This window comes from Mobula birostris, chromosome 3 (genome assembly GCF_030028105.1).
Source record: "Mobula birostris isolate sMobBir1 chromosome 3, sMobBir1.hap1, whole genome shotgun sequence".
NCBI lineage: Eukaryota > Metazoa > Chordata > Chondrichthyes > Myliobatiformes > Myliobatidae > Mobula > Mobula birostris.
Genome location: NC_092372.1, coordinates 214,193,113 through 214,206,688, shown reverse-complemented (window position 1 = coordinate 214,206,688; position 13,576 = coordinate 214,193,113). Strand labels below are relative to the sequence as shown.

The following is a 13,576-nucleotide window of genomic DNA, read 5'->3' as shown; positions in this document are numbered from 1 at the left end:
GCTGTAACGGCCCTTGCCCTTCCCTTGGAAACATCGGTGTTGTGGAGAGGGGAGACTTGCTGCATGGGCAACTGCCAGTCTTCCATACAACCTTGTCCAGGCCTGCGCCCTGGAGAATCCAGGCGCAGATCCGTGGTCTCACAAGACTAACGGATGCCATCAGCAATGTATTTCTTGTACATCATCCATTTTCCTTCAGATTCACGTCTATCCAAAAGCCTTTTTCATTCCAGCAACAGCCTGCTTCCATTATAACCCCAGTAACTCATTCCAGGCATCCACCACACTATGCAATCTCATTTGCAAGGCATGACTAGGCTCACAAAAAGCCTTAACTGTCCTTAAGCTGGCCATGTGCATAAATCCTTTCCCTCAGTACCCTCTCCAGTAGCTTCTGCCATTAATGTGAGGACCTCTGTCTTATACCTGGATTATTGATATTTCCGTTTTTGAACAAAAGCACATTTGCTACTCTCCAGTCCTCTGTCTGTTGCTGCCGAGAACACAAAGATCGTTATTAACACACCAGTAATTTCCTCACTTGCTTCTTTCAATATTTTGGGATACATGCTGTCAGGCCCTAGGGATGGACCCACCTTAGTGCTTTTCTGAAGGCACAGCACCACCTCCTTAATTTCACAATGTCCCAGCACATTAAAATGCCCCACTGTTTTCACTATCCTCCAAATCCTTCTAGGTTAATGCTGACACATTCAGTGCCTCAGCTACTTGCTCTGATTCTCTCAAATTCCCTCCTTTATCATTGGCAGGACTCACAGTTAGTTACCCTCTTTTTCTTAATATTGGTATGAAATGAATTGGGATTCTTGATCCTGCTTGATGATAATAATTCTTGGCTCTCTTCCTAATTGCCTGCTTCAGCACTGTCCTGCTATATTTATATTCCACAAGGGCACAGTCTGATCTTAGCTTCCTAAACCGTACACGTGCTTCTTTTTCCTTCCTGACTAAATTTAGGACTTCTTCAGTCATCTTAGATTCCCCTGCTTTGCCACTATCTTCCTTACCCTTTACCAGAACACGCTGATCCTCAACTTTGATCAACTCCCACAAGCCAGATGTTGCCAGGGCAAGAGGACCTGAGTAAAAGAGAGAAGTTGGCCAGGCTAGGTGTTTATTCCTTGGAACCTAGGAGAACGAGGGGAGACTTTATAGAAGTGTTTAAAATTAGGAGAGGCCTAGATAAAGTAGATGGTAATAGTTTTTTTCCCCAAAGTAAGAGTCCAAAGCAAGGGGACATTGGTTTAGGGCGAGAGGGGAAAGATTTAAAATGAATCTGAGGGGCAATTTTTTTCATGCAAGGGGTGAGAAGTACATGGGGTGAACTGCCAGATGTGGTGGTTTAAGCAGGTTGAAAAGGATCATTTAAAAATCATTTGGAAATACTTGGCTGGGAGGAATATGGGCTTGTCTTGCCTTGCACCCTAAACTCCTGGTGGAGTTGTCGGGGTGCCGTCATGACAAGCTTTGCACCAGTCTGTTCCATCTGTTGCGGTTGTGTGCCAGAGCCTGGGTCACTGCAAACGTTTTCCCTGTCCATTCTTTAATGTTGTCTGTCCATCTTTTCCTCTGTCTACCCCTCCTTCTTTTCCCCTCCACAGTTCCTTGCAGAACGGTCTTTGCAAGGCCACTGGGTCTTATTACGTGGCCGTACCATCTCAGCTTTTTTTTCTTCACCGTTGTGAGAAGGTCTTCATGGGGACCAATGTGGTGCTGGATGGTCTTGCAGACCTGCACGTTTGTGATGTGGTCCAAGTATGAGATGCCCAAGATGTTGCGATAGCATCTCATTTCCAATGCCTGTATCTTCCTCTGTAGCTCTGCTGTGAGGGTCCATGTCTCCCATGTGAACAGGAAGATGGAGAATACCAATGCACGCAGGAGTCTGATCTTGTACTTCATGGTGATGTTGCTGTCCCTCCATATTGTCCTGAGTTTGGATAGTGCAGTCATTGTCTGTGCGGTTCTTGCCAGGACTTCTGAAGATGGGCTGAATAGAGGAAATTGTGTCTAGCTTGATGGACAGTGTGGTTGGCATGAACTGGCTGAACTGAAAGGCCTGTACTGTGCTTTATTACTCCATGACTCTATTATAATATACGAATATCCACACACTTCTAAGACAGGATTGTGTGACCTGAAGAAGATGGTGTTCCCATGCACATTGCCCGTTGCCCTTGTATGATTTATAAACTACACATATCAGGGGACAGGGCAGAGATAGGTTTCTACCAAAGGAGGTGTAATGAACTCCTTCCACTAGCCTGCAGGGTCACCCTTGGGCGAGGTGCACCACCTGCTTAGCATGAGGTGAAGTCATGGGAGCAGGTGGTGGATGGTTGTATGAGCGGCTGGTGCATATCACAAGTCCTGATAATGGCTGGCGTCACCAGTCTTGTAAAGACAGTGCCCCGAAGAAAGCGATGGCAAATCACTTCTGTAGAAAAATTTGCCAAGAACAATCATGCTGATGGGACCATGATCACCCACATCATTTCACACCTATAATGATAATGACACACACCTAGCTATCACTACTTATAATTATTCCACCATTCTTTTCCATTTAATGATCAGTTAGTTAATGGCTACACTAGTTTAAATATCACGGGATACCCAATGCAGTTGCTATTCCCAATCTGAAAAGTTACTGCAGTAAAGCTCCAGTTACAGGAATACTGACAATGTGGCAGAAGATGAGATGGAAATCTGCAATTCATAGCGTACATGACATCAAAGGGTTCTCCGAACACTTGCCTGAGGGCAAAGCAAATGGACGTGATCTGATTCTAATGCAGAGTTAGAAGTGCTAACTTAGAGAGACATACCTATGTCCATGCATTCGTGAGGCACAAAAGCAACTGAGAGAAAGCCTACATCACAGCAGATCTGGCAGTTGACAACTTCAATGAGATTATATTAAGAGGTGCAACATTGTCCGAGTTTCTCATAGTCATACTTTATTGATCCCGGGGGAAATTGGTTAAGCTGGTGTCAATTGCCAATACCCAAGGGCTCAACCACTTCATTGTGTTCTGTGCTCTTTGTGCAAAATACATGCGCCTGTACGCAGCAGTTAGTGAATATTTCAATTCCATAATCCAAAAAAAATGCAAACTTTAATATATCTTGCTAACAGCATACGAGCACTGAAGCTGAACAGACTCCTCAGCCCAATCAGCTTATGTCTCTGAACTTAAGCCATACACTGAATGCTGGGGGAACTCAGCAGGTTAGGCAACATCTAATGGAGGTAAATGGACAGTTGACTTTTCGGGTCGAGACCCTTAATCAGGAACCTTCTCAGTCAAAGTGTCGACTGTCCATTTCCCTCTGTAGATGCTGACCTGCAAAGTTTCTTCAGCGCTTTGTGTTGCTCCAGATTCCAGCATCTGTAGTCTCGTATCTCTGAACTTAACCCCCATAAAACACAATGTTATCATTAAATTTACTATTGAGCAGCACAAGAGCACATGTGGTAGGGACGCTGCTTCACTGTCGGGAAGCCAGGTACATTCCAGACATCCAATGGTGAGTGTGGGGTTTGTATACACACAATAAGTTGCCACACAAAGTGGTTGAGGCAGGTACATCAATAACATTTAAAAGCTACGTGGACAGGAATGTTTTAGAGCCGGGGTTCGTTCCCAACCGTTTTTATGCCATAGACCAACACCACTAAGCAAGGGGTCTGTAGTACCCAGGTTGGGGCAAAGGGGCCATTTCTGTGCTGTATGACTCTATGAATAAGGCATTGAGAAGAATCAGCCACCCATCTAAGTACAAGAATAACTTTGGATCTTTGAAAACGGTGAGACGACATTGTGATGATATAGACCAGAACATACAGGACACGCATAATTGAATCTAGCACTCTCATTAGAAAGGAGACATAAGAGGCTGCAGTTGGTGGAAATCTGGATCAACGCACACACAATGCTGGAGGAACTCAGCAAGTCAGACAGCATTTATGGAGGAAGTGATATTTGGGCTGAGACCTTCCATTAGGACTGATGGAGGTCCCCCAGCCACCTACCTATCCCCTCTACTGGCTTCACTCATCACCTGCTAACTTGTACTTCTTCCCCTCCATCACCTTCTAATTCTAAGCAATTTATTATGAAAGAATGTACACATTATCTGCTTAGAGACAGCCACAAAGCAAGAAACCCAAATAACCCAATTTTTAAAAAGACCAAAAACCACTGCATAGAGAGAGAGAAAAAAAACACACATCATGCAAACAACAGAAGCAAGCCAACAGCATCCCGAACCAGACCCAGATCTGCTCCTAGAGGGGTTGGAGGAGGCCCAAGCCTCAGTCCCTAGTTCATCACCCCAGCGGGGCAGAAACACACAGCAGCTGGATCAGTTCACAGCCTTAGCACTGCAGAGAAAGGAATAAACATTAACTGGAAAGTGAGTGAAATCAGCCCAAACCTCCGCTCTGTACCCAACACTCACACTTGCAGTCTATCTGGGCCTGGGCCATCATTTAACTTGCCCAAGCATAATATGTAAAACTCTAAGTTCATTAATGTGATAGCTTCAAAGTTTAAAGTACATTTACTATCAAAGTACATATACCATATACAACCTTGAGATTCATCTTCTTTCAGGCAGCCACAAAAAAAAAGAAACACAATAAAATCCGCACAAAAAAAACACAAAAAAGACCGTCAAACAATGTGCAAAAAGAAAGAAGAAATTGTGCAAACAATTAAAAAGTAAACAAATAGCACAGAGAACATGAACGTCAGAGTCCCCGAAGTTGAGTCCAGCGCCACAGAGCCAGTTCAGCCCTGTAGCTGGTTCAGCTGCCCCATGGCTGCAGGCTACAGCACAGAGCCAGTTCAGCGTTGGGCCAAGTGCTTTTATTGAAGGTAAAAAGATAACTCTGCTCTAACTCTTCACTACACTCTTGGGTCAACTGTTTCTTTTTACAGATACTTCCAAACCCAAATCGTTCCACATTTCCTGCTTTTATTTCAGATGTTGTTTTCGTAGCCATCTGGTGCCAATCCTTCTCTGTGGCTGTCCAACTACCTATCATCCTTGCTCTTGCCTCAAATTTATACTCAAATTTACATTGCCCCAACACTGGCAGCAACACTCCTGTGCAACACTTAGAGCAGCACATAGTTCACATGATTTATCTCCCAAATTGTACATCTTTGTCCTTCCAGCTCCTGCAGCTTCTCCAATATAACTTGGGTTAATTACTCCTTGTGGTAGTGCTTTGCATTTGCTCAGCATCCTGGATGGAGAAGTTTGTCTAAGTTTCACACTGGATTTACTAACAGACAGCTTATAAATATGATTTTGTGCTACCTCTGAAGATCACTCAAACATTCCATCATCTATCATTTTCAACCCCACAGTCCTAAGAGTTTGTGTACACCCAAAACACATTTTAAAATATGACAGGAGCAATGGGAAAGAGTGCAAGAATCAGAAGGGACCTTCAAAGTTAATACAAATAGAAAGGATGGAGTGGCCTATCCTGAGCTCTATGTTTCTTGAAAGAGTTTTAATTAGCTTAAACTTCAAAATAATGAGTGCAATATAAAAATAATGTTAAAATACACACTTCCAACATAAAGCATTCTCTACTTATTCCTAGATGCACAATAAAAATTAGGGGGTGTCATTTCTACCATCTTTCTTTTCTTTTTCTGACCCACTCTTCCATAGCATTAAAATAGCAACATAGCTCGAATGGGCCATTGAAGTACAACACCCTGCAGACATTTGGTAGCATTTTACATGGAATTCAATTTGCACCCAATAAACCATTTGTTTCTTACTTTCAATCAGAAATGAAACAGGAATGAAGAACCCAGTTCCAATAATGGAAAAGGACAGATCACATTTGTAGCTGAATATTTTTATTAAATGAAGCCCTGCCTACAAAACTTCCTGAAGAAGAAAATAAATAAATGTAGGACCTAATTTCTGTTTAATTATTCACACAGAATTCTTTAAATCTCATTTAAGGCATTCAATTTGTTTACTAAAAAAGTACTCAAGTATTTCTGGTACTCTGCTTTAACCCACATGCTTGGAATCTATGTTAAGGACATGTCCTGGACTTGCCTAGATATACAAAGAGGTTACACTGTATATCTAGAAAAGGAGCTTTGAATAAGGTGCTTGGTTTGGCCCCTTCTCCTGCAGATCAGGCCAAAGTCAGCTGGAGAATTTGCAATGAAACCTTAAAACACCTGTGCATGAAGGCGACTAAATCTCCTTCATTTAGGGTTAATCTCTGATTTAGGGTTAAGTCACAGTTAAAGAGTTAATCTGATTTAGCCCACCAGAAGTCAATAACTTCAGTTAACCAGAGCAGGTCAAAAGAGTAAATACAAGAGACCCTGCAGGTGCTGGAAATCCAGAGTAACACACACACATTATGCTGGTGGAACTAAGCAGGTCAGGCAGCATCTCTGGAAATGAATAAACAACCAACATTTTGGGCCTAGTCCTGATGAAGGGAAGTGTTCCAAAACATTGACTTTTTGCTCTTTTCCATATATGCTGCCTGACCTGCTGAGTTCCTCCAGCGTTTTGTGTACTACTAAGCCAAAGGAGGGCACTTCCTCATGTGTACACTCACAAGGATCTCCAGTGGTTTTTGTTTAAGAAAGTAATACTGATGGGTTAAAGAAAATGTACCCCACCATCTGTAATAATAAAGGAGCATCTGCTGACAATGTTGCTTCTTGGCTGAAGAGAAACAGCGGCAAACTCTTGCCTGTCGTCTACCGTGGTGTTTTTTGAGAAAATAAACCTATGCCTGACCAGTTTTTGCCACGATTTACACAGATAGGGTTTAAACTCTGCAGCTGGTGGCTGCCAGGCTGCAGTAGCTCCATCTGTCTTGGATGCCTCAGGACCCTGCCCGCGCATGAGGGCCTGTGTGGTTGCAATTAATACTAGCTGGTACTCATTCAGCAGCTTCTCCAGGCACTCAACACAGCGGGCCAGGTTGGCTTCCTGCTGGCTGATGCTCTCGCCACCGTTCTGTCTGTCAATCCAGTAGAAGGCAGACATACTGTCCACAATCAGCAGGCAGAGAGCCGGGTGGCTGCAAACCATGCTTTCCAGAGCGTGGAAGAGTAGCAGGAGCTGGGTGCTGCTGTTGCAGTGGACGAGGAACAGGCGGCCCAGGCACTGTTTAACTGACTCCGCCGTACTCTGTGCCAAGTGGTGCTCCAAAATGGTGACCAGGCGAAGCATGTCAAAATGACACTCTGTGTCAATGAAGACCACCTCAACTTGGAGCCCACCGGTTGATTCTGGAAGGATGCAGGATGCCACCAGGTGATAGAGCATTTCTGTCTTCCCTGTTCCTTCTGGGCCATGGAACTCAACTGTATTTCCTGCAATGCACAGAAGGGGAAATTAGCATCAGACAAAGGGAGTATTATTTATTCTCAAAATTCCTCAAGCAAAAATTTGACCTAGTTAACAGATTCCCCAGTAATTACTAGAATGCAGTAAGAAAAATCAAAGCAAAAACACGTTGAAGTGTCCATGCATTTTCTTAAATACCACAATCAATACAACCTTTGACAGTTGTCTTTATATAAAAGTAGTCCACTACTTACATTGGGTATATTTAAAGTGGAGGTTGATAGGTTCTTGATTAGTAGGGGATGGTGTCAAAAGTTACAGGGAGAAGGCAAGAGAATGGGATTGAGAGGGATAATAAGTCAGCCATGATGGAATGACGGAGCAGATTTAATGAACCAAATAGACTAATTCTGCTCCTATTTCTTATGGTCTTACAGCAAAGATCACTCTTACAGAGTACTGAAACACAAGGCTCTCACTACTTTCATGCTGCCAATCCATAAATGATAGCTAAGTTACTGCGGGTTTGCCTGTTTAAATTTAACTTTCCCACTGATACCATTGGTTAAGATAGCTAAGCTATATAGGTGGTGAGATCAAGATCTGATCAGTTGTCTGTTCCGAAGAAGCTTATTGCAACCAAACCCGTATACCAGGGCTGTAACTGGCCTATGTCAGGATTGAGCAGGACTCCTGCTCTAGCGATCTCCTCTGACTGTGCATGTGCAGTCACAGTAAGAAAGCAGCTTTGAGATGCTTACAGTGTCATGTCTGATAGTCACATGTGAAGGTTAGCCACTTGAGAAAATCTGTACAGCCATGGACAAATACCCAATATACGTGTAGCAAACAACTCAGGGGTAGCAGGGAAATACAGAAACAATGTGCAGAAACTAATATTTCAAGCTGCACTTTCCTTCTTCAGACAGCAAATAGGTTAGCTTGCTTCCATGGTTGCTACTTTAACCTCCACCAGCATTTTCAATTCAAGTTTAAAATAACTAACCAGCATGATTTCAGACAAAATAGTAATAGCTCGAACAGCTGAGGTCAGTCCTCCACCTCAGCTGATCGTTCCATTATGCAAACCTCCCACATCTTCAGTGACCTAGTTCTGATGCCACTTGATGGCGGACTTATTTAATATTATTCTTACATTATAGTCATAGTCATACTTTATTGATCCCGGGAGAAATTGGTTTTTGTTACAGTTGCACCATAAATAATAAATAGTAATAGAACCATAAATAGTTGAATAGTAATATGTAAATTATGCCAGTAAATTATGAAATAAGTCCAGGACCAACCTATTGGCTCAGGGTGTCTGACCCTCCAAGGGAGGAGTTGTAAAGTTTGATGGCCACAGGCAGGAATGACTTCCTATGACGCTCTGTGTTGCATCTTGGTGGAATGAGTCTCTGGCTGAATGTACTCCTGTGCCCAACCAGTACATTATGTAGTGGATGGGAGACATTGTCCAAGATGCCATGCAACTTGGACAGCATCCTCTTTTCAGACACCACCGTCACAGAGAGTCCACTTCCATCTCCACAACATCACTGGCCTTACGAATGAGTTTGTTGATTCTGTTGGTGTCTGCTACCCTCAGCCTGCTGCCCCAGCACACAACAGCAAACATGATAGCACTGGCCACCACAGACTCGTAGAACATCCTCAGCATCGTCGCAGATGTTAAAGGACCTCAGTCTCCTCAAGAAAGAGAGACGGCTCTGACCCTTCTTGTAGACAGCCTCAGTGTTCTTTGACCAGTCCAGCTTATTGTCAATTTGTATCCCCAGGTATTTGTAATCCTCCACCATGTCCACACTGACCCCCTAGATGGAAACAGGGGTCACCGGAACCTTAGCTCTCCTCAGGTCTACCACCAGCTCCTTAGCCTTTTTCACATTAAGCTGTAGATAATTCTGCTCACACCATGTGACAAAGTTTCCTACCGTAGCCCTGTACTCAGCCTCATCTCCCTTGCTGAGGCATCCAACTATGGCAGAGTCATCCGAAAACTTCTGAAGATGACAAGACTCTGTGAAGTAGTTGAAGTCCGAGGTGTAAATGGTGAAGAGAAAGGGAAATAAGACAGTCCCCTGTGGAGCCTCAGTGCTGCTGATCACTCTGTCGGATACACAGCGTTGCAAGCACACGTACTGTGGTCTGCCAGTCAGGTAATCAATAATCCATGACACCAGGGAAGCATCCACCTGCATCCCTGTCAGCTTCTCCCCCAGCACAGCAGGGTGGATGGTGTTGAACGCACTTGAGAAGTCAAAAAACATGACCCTCACAGTGCTCGCTGGCTTATCCAGGTGGGCGTAGACACGGTTCAGCAGATAGACGATAGCATCCTCAACTCCTAGTCGGGGCTGGTAGGTGAACTGGAGGGGATCTAAGTGTGGCCTGACCAGAGGCTGGAGAAGCTCCAGAACAAGTCTCTCCAGGGTCTTCATGATGTGGGAGGTTAATGCCACTGGTCTTCGGCACAGGGACGAAGCAGGACCTCTTCCATAGTACAGGAACCCTCTGGAGCCTCAGGCTCAGGTTGAATACATGGCGAAGTACTCCACATAGCTGAGGGGCACAGGCTTTGAGCACCCTGATACTGACACCATCCGGTCCTGCAGCCTTGCTTGGGTTGAGACGTTTCAGCTGTCTTCTCACCTGTTCAGCTGTGAAGCCCACCGTGGTGGTTTCGTGTGGGGCAGGGGTATAGTCATGAGAGCAGGGTGGGGGACTGTGAGGAGGGGTAGGAGGGGAGAGTGGAGTATGTGTTAGTTGGGGGCTGACAACAGAAAGCTCATGTGGGGGATGGGCAGGGGCCACAATGTCAAATCTGTTAAAGAACAGGTTAAGTTCATTGGCCCTGTCCACACTGCCTTCAGCTCCTCTGTTGCTAGTTTGCCAGAACCCAGTGATGGTCCTCACCCCCCTCCAGACCTCTCTCATGTTGTTCTGCTGGAGTTTCCACTCAAGCTTAAAATCAGAATATTGTGTGTTCAAACCCCACTATAGTTAAAGTTGAATGCCAGCTTCTAGACTAGCCCTTCTGTGCAGTACTGAGGGAATGCCGTGTGGCCAGAGGTGTCATCTACTTGAAGACATAATAAAACCAAGGTATGATTAGCTCTTTCAACTGGGCATAAATAATCACATTTCAAATAAGAGCAACCCAGTTATTACTGGTGTGATAACTCCTCAACAGTGCCAGATTATTTGGTCATCATGGGAGTTTGCTGTGTGCAAATCAGCAGCTACATTTCCAACAGTGACTAGATCTCAAAAGCACTTGATGCAAAATGTTTACAGATGCCTGAAACACATCTGAAAGTTGCTGTAGAAATTTATAGTAGGTCTTTATTTTCTTTCACCAATCTCAAGAGGAAGAAATTCTGCCATCTGAAATCACTGATGTTCAGCAATGTTCCAGTCGGGTGACCTTGACCATGGTAAATCAAAGTAACCTGTGAACAAACGGGTCTGAGTGAAAGCATCGCACATTTTTGTCCCTGTTTCACAGCACAGCAGGAGTCAAAGAGATAAAACTCCCCATTGCCTCATAGCTTGCCATACCAAGCATATCAAATATTAGGTCTCGTCAAAGCCAATATAAATTGAAAGCGGCAAAATCGAATCTTTTATGATGTCAGGATGCCCCAGTGAGCTTTACATCAATTAAATATTATTGAAGAGTAGTCACTACTGTGATTTAGCGAAACAAGAGGTCCAATTTGCACACATCAAGTTCCCATAAAAACAATATTGAAGTGACAAGGTTGTGGCTCAGAATTTCAATTGCATTGTAATCAATTTAGAAGCAACATCAGGTGCCCATGGGGCTAATATGGCAGGTGCCATGTCTACTCAGTGCATGCTAGAAATCCTCTGTTCAGCATATTGAATAAAGCTCCAATTTAGGCTTTTGTTTTCACTGTGATAAGTTCACTTATAGTTTATCTAACTTTCCCTGTCTGTGTGGCGACGGGCTCACATCTTTACATTGTGTTGGCTGTTAAGGCAAAAGACACATTTTACTGTATGTTTCAATATACGTGATAAATAAATGAATCTGATCACATGATTGAACCACTATTGAACATTGGCTCATTTGACTTCAAAAGGAAACTTCAACACTGACTCCTCATGTTTTTTCCTCCAGCCCTGGAATGTCGACTATACTCTTTTCCATAGATACTGCCTGGCCTGCTGAGCTCCTCCAGCACTTTGCATGTGTTGCATCAGGACCAGACAGTTCTGAGACAAGGTTATTACATATAAAATTTTCTCAAGTTTTCCTCCCTCTGATAAAACTACTTGACCTACACAGAAGAAATGCTGGAAGTCAGGCAGCATCTTAGAAGGGAAATAAACACTTGATGTTTTGAATGGAGACCCTAGGTCAGCTCTTCCATGGATGCTGCTTGATCTGCTGAGTTCCTCCAATATTTTGTATGTGTTGCAATCTATATACGCCAGATCTCGAGCACCTGAGGATCTCCTGTTTTTCCAAATTACTTGGTCTGTTGGGTACTTCCAAGTCTTCTTTATTTCACATTTCCCACAGCTGCTGTGCTTTGCATTTTGCAGTGCCAAAATGTTCTAGTTTTATTTCTCTCCCCCTCTCAGAGCTGGCACAGAGAGTGATTACATTGCCCCCACTCTAACCCAGTCAAACTTGGTCTCCACTTTATAAGACATAGGAGCAATTTGGCCCATCAAGTCCGCTCTGCCAATCCATCCTGTCTTATTTATTATTCCTCTCAACCCCATTTTCTTTGATGTCCTTACTAATCTAGAACCTATCAACCTCTGCTTTAAATATGCCCAATGACTTGCCTCCATGGCAGTCTGTGGCAATGATCTCCAGAGATTCACCACCTTCTGTTCCTTGTCTCTGTTCTAAAGGGACATCCTTCTATTCTGAGGCTGTGTCCTCTGGTCCTACACTTCCTCACTATATGAAACATCCTCTCCATGTCCACTCTATCTGGACCTTATCACAGGCCATCCCTCCCTAAGAGGGACAGTAATTTAAAACTGAGGAATTTCTTCTCACCACGGTGAATCAGTGGTATAAACCAGGTTGTGAAGCTAGATCCTTAGCGTTATTTGAAGAAGAGATAGATATATACAGTATATTTTTTCAAAAATCAGGGAATTGAAAACTGAGGAACTGGCACAGAAGATGAGCAGAGTCACTGATACTACAGGGAAGGGTTGTGGGGCCAGGTACACATTCCTAGTCTTATTCCTTTCTGTTTTGTCTATCCTCCCATTCTCCACAATTTAACTATACTTGTTTTCTCACTTTTCCAGTTCTAATGAAAGTCTTTGATTTGATATGTTGACCACTTCACATTCCACTGTTGCTGCCTGACATAGCATTCACCTTATGGTTGCAAACCAAGTATCCATAGCCCACAATTTCTTTATGAAAATGTTACATACAATACGGAAGTCAGGGTCCCAAGTTTAGTGGGCCAACCTTCTTGGAACTGGACGACATAACCTGACTCTACATGTTAGATTTGACTCTACTTTGTTAGGAGTTTATATGTCATATATATTTTTATATATATGTTTATATATTCAATATGTCATCAAAGACGCCTGCAAATGTCTATAGATGCATGGTGGAGACCATTCTGACTGGTTGCATCACAGTCTGGTACGGAGGCTTTAATGTACAAGATGCAGAGGACTGTAGACTCAAGACAGCTCCATCACAAGTACAACCTGCCACATCTGCAAGAGGCAATGCCTCTCATTACATCACATCAATTTCAAGCTCAAGTTTAATTGTCATTTAACTACACATATGAATACAGCCAAAAGAAATGGTGTTCCAAGGTGCAAAACACTGTCAACAGTCTCACACACAGCACATAGCACATATAGTTACGATAGCAGAAAAGCATACAGTCACAAAAAACTAATATAGCCCATATCCCTGAGTGGCGTGGCTTGTAGATTGATGGTACATGAGATGTTGTCCAGGAGCCATGTTTCTACAAGAACAAGTGTGTAGTAATTCCTCATCATGCACTAGTGCGTCTGCAGATGAACTCAATCCAGTTTGTCTTCTACCGAGCGAACAATGGAGTACAGTGCCGATGGGAGGGGCCAGCCCCCAAGCCAGTGCGAAATCTAGCACGCCCACTGCACCTCTGCTCTCTCCTACACTATCTCC

At 43.7% G+C, this 13,576-nt stretch overlaps 1 protein-coding gene across 1 annotated transcript in view; it reads right to left on the bottom strand.

The window, feature by feature from the left end:
* Window positions 1-5,892: 5,892 nt before the first annotated feature.
* xrcc2 (X-ray repair complementing defective repair in Chinese hamster cells 2) overlaps window positions 5,893-13,576 on the bottom strand; it is a 55,375-nt gene continuing 47,691 nt past the window's right edge. Inside the window, exon 3 of the mRNA XM_072252071.1 lies at window positions 5,893-7,403. Within this exon, the coding sequence (XP_072108172.1) occupies window positions 6,682-7,403 (722 nt within the window). The 3' untranslated portion in view covers window positions 5,893-6,681. The remainder of the gene's footprint in view (window positions 7,404-13,576) is intronic.